This window comes from Trachemys scripta, chromosome 3, assembly GCF_013100865.1.
Source record: "Trachemys scripta elegans isolate TJP31775 chromosome 3, CAS_Tse_1.0, whole genome shotgun sequence".
Taxonomy (NCBI): domain Eukaryota; kingdom Metazoa; phylum Chordata; order Testudines; family Emydidae; genus Trachemys; species Trachemys scripta.
This window is the reverse complement of record NC_048300.1, coordinates 87,178,193-87,190,408: the sequence shown is the minus strand read 5'-3', so window position 1 is coordinate 87,190,408 and position 12,216 is coordinate 87,178,193. Positions and strand designations below refer to the sequence as shown.

General features: G+C 40.2%; 1 protein-coding gene across 3 annotated transcripts in view; it reads right to left on the bottom strand.

Moving 5' to 3' along the window:
• WTAP (WT1 associated protein) overlaps nt 1-12,216 on the bottom strand; it is a 39,359-nt gene that overhangs the window by 15,838 nt on the left and 11,305 nt on the right. For all 3 annotated transcript variants that reach the window (XR_004645082.1, XM_034765291.1, XM_034765290.1), the window contains exons 2-3: nt 10,992-11,027; nt 10,847-10,902 (exon numbers count right to left, since the gene is read on the bottom strand). Coding sequence is in view for 2 of the 3 variants with exons in the window: in XM_034765291.1 (XP_034621182.1) it covers nt 10,847-10,902; nt 10,992-11,021 (86 nt within the window). In the remaining variant the exon portion in view is untranslated. The remainder of the gene's footprint in view (nt 1-10,846; nt 10,903-10,991; nt 11,028-12,216) is intronic.

The following is a 12,216-nucleotide window of genomic DNA, read 5'->3' as shown; positions in this document are numbered from 1 at the left end:
TAGGTCACAAGGGAAACATGCAGGTATATACATTAGATTCTCTATATGCTAGTTAAAAAGATGGAAAAGTTCATGGATACTCTAGCCATGGAATACTTAATTCTGCTTCTGAACTAAAGGAGAAAAGGATAAAAAGAAAAATCACTGCTTTCTAAAAAAAGTGACATACTAGAAGTCTTAGAAGGTTGTTTGTGTTATTCTGGACAAAACTTTGGACCATTCAGGTTTACTATTTAGCCATGAATATATGGAACACTTTACTTATTCATTTAAATATTATTATGTTCCCAAATGCAAAACTATCAAACAAAAGAAAAAAAGTGAAGAAATCACAAACGCCCAACATACAAGCAGATTTAGAATCCATCAAGAAATTCAGACAGTCAAAATTAATAAGGTAAGAAGTTGGGAAGTTTTCTTGGCTTGTTCAAGCCAGGATTGTCTTCTGAAAATCCAACGAATGGGAGACAAATAGTTAAGTTATTGGCACAGAAGCAGTTATAAGAGTTGGCCATCTTTTGGCTACTCTAGCCATGGAATACTTAATCCATTTATTCAAGAAGAGAGACTAGATTTACACCATTCTGATGCAAACAAAACTTGGGGGGGGGGGGGAGGGGAGAGAGAGAGAGGGGCATTTGGGCAACAAGGAAAAAATTAGACTACTAAATAAACTACCTAGATTTTCAAAGCAATGAGCTCCCAACTGACTTAACAGCAGACTTCAAGAGGTTTTTATCAAATGGTAAGGTATACAATAAGACTAATATTTTAGTAATGACCACGAGACACCACAACTTCAAGAATGTTCTTATTTAAGCAAAATTCTGCAATTATTCCTTGTCTAGAGAGACATTTTTCCATTCTGTTTAAAGGACTGAAAAAAGTCTAATTTGAGAAAAATTCAGTTATAGTGAAAGAGTGACTTGTCCAAATATCTTTATTTACTCATGAGAGCACCTGACTCCTAGGAATAACATGTAAGCAACTTTTAACAGAAATTATTTACTGGGTGCAATCTCCTAATTTATAGGAGCATTTTCAATCTGTTCTATTTTATGGCCAGCTTTTTATTCAAGATTTCCTTTGGAATTTCTACTAAGTTTGGAGGCTTAAATATCAATTTTCAAGAACAAAATTACTTACCTTAAATTATTATTTATCTAAAAATACCATATAGGATTCATTCTTGGGTCTTGTACATACATTCATGGGGGGGGAGGGGATGGGGGGGGGGGAGGCCCTCTAGCACTCCTGTAGTTTAACTCAAAGTCTGAATACCGAGCTTGCTCCAGCCTAATTTTTCAAGAGGCTCCAGAATACTCTAGCTTGTTCCTTGCAAGAAATCACCAATTTACATGCAAACTGACAACCTGTGTGTTAACAATTTCACAACTGCTCTACTGTAACAGTGTTAGGCACATCTTAACATTCAAACTTTGTGGCAAACAGTTTGCATTCACAACTGCTGACCCTTTTGTAGGCTCCTACCAAAATTTCAGGAGTTGGGAAACCTCCTTGAGGACTCTATACCTATTGAACTTGGAAATGAACAGCCATCTAACACAACTCTTAACTTGCCACAAGTGGTCTAATAATCTCATACCGATCCAGACAAATGTGATTTCTCTCTTCTATTTGGATGGCCAGGACCAATCCCAGGAGACTGAGGGTACATCTTCACGCGCAATGTTAAAGCGCTGCCACCGCAGCACTTTAACATGGCTTATGTAGTCGCAGCACAGCGTTGGAAGAGGGTTTTCCCAGCACTCTTATTTAAAAATAATAATAAAAAAAAAACCCACACACCACAGCCCTCCACGAGGGGCGTAGTTCCCAGCGCTGGTGCACTGTCTATACTGGCACGTTACAGCGCCGAAACTTGCAGTGCTCAGGGGGGTGTTTTTTCATACCCCTGAGCAAGAAAGTTAGTGTTTCAAGTGCCAGTGTAGACAAGCCCTAAGAGTTTTGCTTCAGATGTTCGCTCCGTTTCAGAAAGCTTTGCTCCAGAAGGCATGGTGTTCCCCAACCAGGTCTCACAACTCTTTTGTAGGTCTTGGAATTACTGTAGATTCTACTAATAGCAATCCTGATATTAGCAACTTCCAGTTAATGGCAATATGTTGACAGGAACCAATCCCATCCCATTAACACAATGTTAAGAGGATTCGGATATTGGCAACAGCATGCTGTTTTTTGTTAAAGTTGCCACCTGAAGCCAGGGAAGGAAGTGCTAGGACATGCCTTCCCTGCCTGTAGCTGGTGCTCAGTCCATCCTAGTGCTTCCTGCTGGGGCTGTAGTGTGCGCACCTGCACACAGGGACCACACAGGAGGTATGGGGCTGCAGGGACAGGGGGTTGCAGCCCAGATGTCAGAATCACATGGTACCTCTCTCCTTGCATTCTCCAAGCTGTGCCCTGCCAGGGAACTATATACAGGCAAGGAAGCACTTGGATGTGCTTATCCCCAACCCCAGAGAGCACAGGGAGAGGTACAGTGCAGCCCCACTGGCTCCCAGTCCCCTTGCTCCCCACAGAAAGCCCTGGCACATGGGCTGCAGCCTCCCTCTCCTGCCGCCCTGCCTGCAAGCAGGCCTGCAAGCAGATTTTCTCGGAGCATTCCTTCTGGGGCTGCAGCCCTTGGTTTCCTTCCTTGGCTGTTGATTCAGAAGCCTGCCTTCCACTTATCACCTCAGTTGCCAGTAAAAAGTTGCTATTATTTGGCAGTTGCTAATAAGTGGAATCTACTGATCTACTGTGTAAACAGACTCAAGGGAACCTTTTATTGCACACAATTAACCTTCAAATAACCATCAGACAGCTCATATAGGAAGTTCCTTTCTTGACCAGTCAAAACGGAACTAGCTCAAATGTTCAAGCCTCTGAAGTACCTGGGGTTAGACTGTTCTGAGTAGGGAAAAGCTCTGCCATACAGCCAGCCTACAGGTGCCACAGAGGGGCAAAAATCTGAAGAGCCAGGAATGCACAATATCCAGGAGTGAAAATCCTATACTGAGGTTATTTACAGTGCTTTAACTCCTGCCTTTGACATATGTTCCTATAATAGCATCTATTCCATAACCCCAGAGAACTCATCTGCAGCAGGCACTGCAGTGAAATGCTACTTCCTGAAACATTAAACTTGAGACAGAACAGCACATTTAATAGGTGTTAACTAACAGCACTTTTTCATGAAAATTGATGGTTTAAAGGCTAGGAAGACTGACAGTTACTAGGAAACTGGCTTAAAGTGCAGTTTTACTGAGCAGCATGACTAAAAATGAACCATTCTTATTAAACAGATCTTGTGTAATAGCTGTCTGTATCTGCTTGCTTTCATGACAAAAGTTACTACTTGTTGTCCCTGTTAATACAGAGCAAAGCTAGAAAAATGAGCTGGATTCTGTTCTCATGCATCATTAAGTATTTGTATTACAGTGGTACTTAAAGGCTTCAACAGATATCAGGCTCAATTGTCCTAAGCACAGTACAAACTCCGTTAAGAATCCTTGCCATTAAGAGTTTACAATCTAAACAGACGTGATAGACAACTAGGGGGTGGTAGGGGAAACAGGTTACCCAAGCTCATACAGCAAGTCAGTGACAGAACTGGGAACAAAACCTGATTCCCAGTGCAGCACCTTATCCACTAGACAAATGGCACAAGTACCCTCTGAGGAGGGTTTGACAGATTTTTAAGGCTAATAATAGTCAACAAATCTAATTCAGTGGATCTCAAACTTTTTGTATTGGCAACCCCTTTCAGACAGCGAACCGCTGAGTGAGACCCCTCCCCCCATATAAATCAAACATTTATATTTAACATTATGTTAAAATGAATTTACCTTTTCTCACCACTTTTAAATTAAGATGTCAATAAAAATGTTTAATTGTTCTAAGCAGAAAAGTTTTTTTTTTTTTTAAATAGTTACTGTTTAATTCGGGGGGGGGGGGGGGGGACTTGCTAGCTAGCTGGGAGACTGTGAAATGTGGCATTAACAAATACAGTATCACTTTTCACAGCAGACTTGCTAGTGCCCTATTGCCACTCTTACTTCTGTGCTGCTGCTGGCTGCAGGTGCTGCCTCAAGAGCAGGGCAGCTAGAGAACGGCGACTGCTGGCTGGGTGCCCAGCTCTGAAGACAGCGCCACCACCAACAGCAGTCCAGAAATGCAAAAGTAAGGGTGGCACTGCCCTTATCATGCCACCTTTACTTCTGTGTAATGCTTGGCCTTTGTGCTGGGGGGGGGGGGGAGAAGGACAGCAAATTTTCGGGGGGCTTTAGGCCACACAAGCTCCTCTCCCGCACAGTACCAACCTATGTGTGTGTCTGACTGTTAAATTACAAATTACTGGGGGGGGGGGGCGCGCACTGATCTCAATGTTTTGATTGTTCTAGTTTAGTGCAGCTTTTCAGCAGCTGAACAATCAAGCCCTCTGTTGTCCCACCTTTTTAGTCTCAAGACGACAAAACTGCATGCATGATATTACAATCCCGAAAGCTCAATTTCCTTAAGTGGTGATAACACAATATATATTTATATTTAGGAACAAAGATTTCTGCATTCTACGTTTACAATACTTTTTGAAGTAAATACACTACATTGAAGTGGAAAGGTGCGTGTAATTTTTCAACACACTAGATTTAAATGATGTAATTTAAACCAGTTACTCTCTGCTTTGTGCATGTACTTGTGATCCCCAATTTGAGAACCTCCTGATCTAACCTGATCTCCTGCATAAACACACAGAATAGAATTCCACCCAATAATTCCTCCACTGAGCTTAACTTTTGTGAAAGCTAGAAGTGTGGTAGTTTTTTTTTTTTTTTTTTTAAAGATGTCAAACTTTGATTTGAAGAGATCAAGTGAGGAGAACCTACCACACCTGATAATCTGTTCCAATATTTCATTATGCTCACTGTTAGAAAGCCTGCATCTTATTTCCCCATCTGATCCAGTCATTGGATCTTCTTAGGACTAAGATTAATGTACTCTCTAGACATCAGGATCTTCTCCCTGTATAAGTCTTCAAATAAAGACTGGATGCCTCTCCTAAAGATATGCTTTAGTGAAACAGGTTACTGAGCTCAATACAGGAGTAACTGGGTGAAATTCTGTGGCCTATTATACAAGAGGTCCAACTACATCAGGGTTTCTCAAACTGGATTGCACCGCGACCCCCTTCTGACAACCAAAATTACTGCATGACCCCGGGAAAGGGAACCAAAGCCAAACCCCACCACCCCAGGCAGGGGTGCGAAAGCCTTGCCATCCTGGGGGTGGCACAGCTTGAAGGCTTCAGAACTGGGCAGCAGGGCTCAGATTTCAGCTTCAGCCCTCAGCCCCAGCAACTCTAACACAGCCTGGTGATCCCATTAAAATTGGGTCACGAGCTACTTTGGGGTCCTGACCCACAGTTTGAGAGCTGCTGGACTAGATGATTTAATGATCCTTTCTGGACTTACATCAGAGATCGAATTGTAGATTTTATTAGAGAAGGTTAATAGACTGAAGGACCTCAGTCTCTCATTGAAGGAGATGTTTTCAAGACCTGAAACCCCCCCCCCTTTTTTTTTTTTATAAACACAATTTTTCAACTTCCTTTAACAAAAAAAAAGTACTGTAAAGATCTCTGGCATTTCTTCTTGTTGCTTTCCACAGCCTGCAAGCATAACTTATCTTAAATGATTGACACCACAGCCCATACTTCCTCACTAGGCTTCCTACTGGTTTTAGTACATAAAATAAGAGGGGTAATAAAATTATGCACAATAGAGTCATCCAGGTAGGGGAGTAATTTGTTCCACACAATCTTTGGGGCTCTCATTCCCTTCCCATTGGTAGGCTCCAATGGCAAACAAACAATTTATGGGCTTTAATACTGTTAACTGACATTTCCATAAAAAGTAGCATTGACATCTAATTTTAATCCACTACTAGGAGTGGAACCACCACAGCTGACACTATTCCCACGACTTTAAAAAACAATGACTGGGTCAAGGAGATCATTACTTTTGGTTCTGCCAGAGCTGTTCCATCACAACCTTCTAACCACCATTCCCAAAAAAGATGAATTGGGCAGAGCAATAGTTGAGAACAATGACAAGAAGCTTTCTTAAGCAACATCCTAGCCTTCTTGGAGTTGCTCATCAATGCCTTCCCTTCAACAATAGCCTAGCGTATTCCCACTTGCCTTTATTAGACAAGTTATGGACCCAACCTGTAGGCTTGTACCCTGCAGCTCCCTCAGAATCTATGTCCAAATCTGTCAAAGCTCAAGTAGGAAAGATGGTGCCAATCATGCACGGTTTCGTCACTACGAAGACAGCTTAGTCCAAATCCAAGTGGTTTTATCTGCAAGTAATTTTAAATCATTCTAAATAATAAACCTGTGACTGTTGCTAGACTAAAAAAAGCCTCAGTTAGCCAGGCTGTTCATCTTCTGGAAAGGTGCTGCTGATCAGAACTTTGAAGATGCTATGATGAAGATACCTACCTTCCTTCTCCTGTACAGTGAGGAGTTTTCAACATTTGTGCTGCAATTGTTCAGCCTTAGAACAGGACTTCTCTGAGTAGCCTCCCTTTGCATGTTCCACTTCAGGTATGCATGCACTCCATGTGCCTTTAATCTGAGATTTTTGGTAGCAGTGCCTCTTCAGCCCATGGATGTACACTAGACTTCCTCATGCCCATACAGAGGCAATACAGAGCTGTGCCCAAGAGGGCAAACCACCACCCGTTACCTCTCAACTGTCCTGCAACAGAGCATCTAGCATGCCTGCTTCAGGTTGACATGGTTTCCTTTTACTTTATAGCCCTATTTTGTTTTAGGGTTTTTTCCTCCATTAAACACCTCATTTCTCTTCTCTCCCCCCCACCCGCCTCCCATCAAGAGACTCTACTCAGGGGTTATCATCAGTGTGGTATACCAGGGTCCATGGGACTCAAGCACTGCCCCACATGCTTGGAATCTATTGAAGATAGCAAATGACATTCACGGTGCATCCACTGTCTGGGAGACACATACATAGTTGAAAAGCATACCAGTCGCAGAAATTGGCAAAGCTGCAGCTTGAGCATCAGTTCACACAGTTTCCAAACACTTTGTTCTGGTATACACCTCCAGGCAGTCAGATGCTGCTGTTGACACAGCAGTCTTATTATAGTTTTAAATCAAGCTCTGAAGCTTGCTCCTCTTTCCAGGAATGCTGCTCTGGAGTCTCTTGAGTGGAGCACCAATAGGGACACTACTCAAAGAAAGAGAGGTTACTTACCTTGTACATTAAGTTCTTAGAGATGGGTCCCCCTATGGCTGCTCCAGTACCCACCCTCCTTCTGCAGGACTTTATGGTAGAAAAGGAACCAAGAGTGTTTCACCCAAACAGTTCTGTATCTCCTTGGTACGATGTCTAGAGCACATGCCAAAGAGACACTGCCACAAAAAAAAAATCTCCCAAAGACACACGCATACCTGAGGTGGAATATCTATAGGGATATCCTCAAAAATACTCCAGTTACTGTACAAGGTAAGTAATCTCTCCTTCCACTACTACAGGGAAGTGAACTAGATTACTTATGACTAGTAAAGTGAATTAGAACACCAGTGACCTGTGAATATAAAGTCAAGAAAGGGGTGTTTTGGAACTACTATATCAATAGTAGATAAAAGGTTAACATAATATCCTACAGACCATTAACACAATTCTGTCCACACACACACAAAATTCATCCTCAGAAGCCCAAAGGATTCCATCCATCTTCAAAAAGGCCCTTCAGTGACAAAAGTGCAATTTCATATGTCTGTTAAATTCAATTTAAAAACATTTGTGAACGAGTCAAGCAGACCATCCCTTTTCATGACACAATATAGGCAATTGTATTAGTGCCCTTTAAAGTGGGCAAACAAGTATTGGGCACACAAGCTGGGTTATAAGCCTTTATCTGTTTGAAATTTCTACCACAGAATTGGGCAATCCCGACACAGCCTTTCAAAACTGTAAAAATATCAATTCACACAATTTGTTTGCTCCAAGCATGATGGAGAATAAAGTTAATATGTGTATCGCTATTAAAAACCATGTAGTCCGGGCTAGTGAAATGGTAGATTGCAAAACAAAAATCTGTCAATTTGTGGGGAAGGGTTATCTTGATTGTTTTGAGCTGCTGGCAAAAAAAGTAACTTTTCCGGGGGGTGGGGATGTTAAAATGGAAGATCAAGGAGAGAAATAAGGGATTGTTAGAATTTGAAGTTAACACACGTTTAAGTTATGAGTTTACAATCTTGCTAGAAGTAGAATCTTATAAATTGTCACTTCACAAGATTAAAATATTTGTTTACATTTGAACATTAGAGCATAATTGATTTTCTGGATTATTTACCCCCTATTAAATTTTTACAGACTAGTTACTTAATATGCTTTCCACTCTGTCAGTCACTCCTCTTTTTTTAATCACAGCTTCTCCTCATTTGTTTTATCAGTACAGGCTGTTAGAAATGGGACTTGTAATAGAATTCCAATCTTTGAAAAGCTTAAGTTAGAAATCTGAAACCTCTAAATGACATTACTAGAAGGAAAGGAGTGGGTGCAGGAGATAAGTGGAAGTTCACTGCAGAGAAATACTATTCCAAAAAAATGAAAATCTGCTGCAGTTCAGTGTGCCCATGAGATTCCCAGAAGCCTTTATAATTGTGTCTGTTCTGGTAGCTCACCTTCACGTTTCTCTCATTTTCTCTTTTTACCAGTTATATTTAGTACAGAACAGTCAAAAGGAGTGAGAATGAATAAACACGTGATTGCTGTGAAACAGCACATTTGCAGCCTCATGCAGGTCACAAGTGGTTTACATACATGCTCTACAGAAGCTATTTGTAGAGTGGGAACAGTGTTCGGAATGACGTGTGGGGGCAAGCAAAGCGGATTTAAAGGCAGGATTCCATGATAAATGTTGGAACCATAGTCTTTTCTTGAGCAGTCTGTATAAGCAAGGGGATGTAATTCCTATAGTAGTTAGCTACTGGATAAAGTGGAAGAAGAAGGGGGGGGGCGGCAGCTGCAGTCATGCAGAGCTATAATGAATTTGGGTTCCCCTAGGTGTAGCTATATCTATTTAAAAAAAGTACTCACATAACCAGTTTTTAAAAAGTTGGAAAGAGACCGTATTTGTTGAACTTCAAGTTAATATTTGTTTACTCACTGATGTAACCAGTGCCAGGATGTGAAGTTTGTCTACTTAATGTGTAGATCTTTTAGACCATTCGAAAACAGCAAAACATTACCCACAAACGCACTGATTATCTGTGCACAACATATATAGACTGCAAGATTCCCCACATAGACACCACAGAAGATACTGAAACATTTTAAATTGTCAAAATATATAACCAAGAAAAGTAAGTCTATGCAATCCCTACATACGAGATATGTAAACACAAATATTGCCATAAATATTCCAGTATTTTAAGGGGGGGAAGGGTGTCCCAACATATATAAACATTCAAACTTCAAGGTTGTGAGACACCACTTATGCATATTCCTGTGTCCAACGACAACTCTGAAGTCATTTGCCATCTAACAGTGAGATACTGGCTTGAAAAAAAAAATAAATCACTGGATGAAGGCCATACAATACACCAGGTGGTTGTGGTGGGGTGCAGTCACCAGCAAGGTGCAGCAGTAACAGCCTGGTGGAAAAACCCAACCCTACGACTTCCAGCTGCTTGAAAGGGAGAGGGTATTCCAATCCCTTCATTAGGGCTGATCTGCATACCATATCTGCAATGATTTAACTAAAATTGCTTTTTAAATCTATTTACTTAAACCAATGTTCATCCCTGTATTGACACACAATCCCAACTGCGTTCACAGTTAAATTTGTTTACAGATAGATTGTGCTCATCACAGGGCCTGACACTGGGATAAGTGAACAGATTTAACTTAAAACTGTTGCAACTTTTACAGTTACAAAAACCTATTAACCAGAATCTGAGAACACCTGACCAATCTGAAATACTCCCACTTAATGGCTGGGGAAAGGGACTTCTTTCTCTTCCCCATATAGTCAGTCTCTTCTGCTCTCTCCAGTCAGATTTTGATGTTCCCTCCTTTGAACAGTTTCAGTGTATTTGTTCTAGACAGCTTTCCATAACAATAGAGAAAAAACAAGATTATCTGTTTCAGTGCTGGCTAAAGAACTCCCAATAGCAGTAGTGAAATGGATCAATTTTGCCAATTTCACTCAGCTGCTACTTGGGAAAAATATTAAGCAGCTGAGGTACAGGAAAATGTATGCAAGCTCAGGAAGACAGCACTGCATCAGTTTATATTTGATCCACATTCAAGAAATCCTTATGGGGTGTGAAGACTGACAGAAATTTGTTTTTAAATAAAAAGCTTAAATTACATAGTTTCTAGCTGCTTAACTCTCCCTACTCACCAATACTAATATGCTATTTACAATTAAAATGGATTTTTTTTTTTAAACCCTGATAACTTTAAGGACATTTACAGATACTGACAAATGCTTTCAAGAGTGACTAGTGATTTCAGGTGCCTCAGTTCTGGGTATTTAAGTTGAGACACCTTTAAAGAGGCCTGATTTTCAGAGGGTGGAGAGCAGCAATATGAGAAATCAAACCCTTTTAATATGTTTCGAGTTGGACACGAAAACATCAAATCACTTTGAAAATCTTGGCCACTGTCAGCTATCAAATTACAAGTATTGCTACATGGTGTGCTTTACGAAAAACAGTTTGGACAGAGTGGTACATTTCCTATTAGGATTTGAGAGAAGTCCCATTTTAAAAATGTTTGTTTATACAGTAGAAACCCATTTATTACTTTACCTTAGGATCAGTTCATCTCTACCCAAAACCTTAAAGTCTGTTTCACTAAGGCGAACCTGCAAAGTAAAAAAACAAACAATGTAACCGTTTGTCACTGCTACCAACAAAACAAGGGGAAAAAAACGTGAAAAAATTTCAAACTTACCTTCTTTGGGAGAGGTTCTTCATTAGTCATTGTGAACTGAGGAAGAAAAAACAAACATTAGTCTGATTTGGTCCAGTTACTGAGTTCAGAAAGTTAGCCCATCTTTGCATTCCCAGCCTTGATATAAAGAAAACCATCAGTGAGGTCAGATGCTGAAGTACGCAACATCTGTTTGACAACAAGCCACCATAACCATGCTGGTCACTCTTCCAGCACAAACATCAGGAGGTAGAATTCAAGTAACATTTTGTTTTGGTGATACTATTGATACTGGTATTAATGTTGTTTTTACTGTGACTAACAAAAGAATGGTCTGTTAAAATTGAAAATTGTCTTATGTGTTTATTCTCATTTCTATTTTCACAAGTGTAGGAGGAAAACTCTACAAAGACGCTTACATATTTAAGCAAACATCTATAATTTTGCTATTGACCCTGGTGATAACTGGAAAAATATTCTCTGGAGGTTAATTCTTATTTCCGCCATACATATCCACAGTTTACTCTCCTAGTGAGACAGTTTGCAACTTTATTCTGTAGTACTGCTACCAATATTTATGAAACGCAAAGTCCTCAGAAGTGTCTGTGTGTGTCTCTCTCTCTCTCTCTCTCTCACACGGGTCATGCCTTATAGCAACAGGTGTAATGACAGGCATAACAAAACCTAATAGGCAAAGGTCAAATACCATAAGAGGCAATGGAAAAACCACCACCAAAATAGAGGATCACTTACTTAAAACTTTTTGGTTGGTTATAGTGTTTTAGAAGAAATACAGGAGCTCAATAGAAGGTCATAAACAGCAAAGATAGCAGTTTCAGGTCTTTTAAATTTTCATTTATGCACAACATTAATTTCTTTGGCAGTCGACTACTGCAATGGTAAGTCAGTCACAGGCCAATCTAGTTAAACAGGGTTTAATCACAAAAAAAAATTTGGTGGCCTCAGAGTGCAGCCACCAACTCTTGCTGGTGGCCACTTTATTTGTTTTTCGAAAGTTAATTACAATTTTAGGAAAAATTGTCAAATGAATATCCAATTCACTGCAATTTATTTATGTAGGTTTTTTGCAGACTCAGTAATAAAAATTAATGTAGTTTCTATTTACTGGACCTCAACAGAATAGAAACATAAGGTGCCTTGCATGTTCTTGGTTTTTGGTGTTTGTTTTTGCTTTTTTGGGGTTGCCTTTTCTTTTTAAGACTTGCTAGTTAGTCTGCTTCTGTGA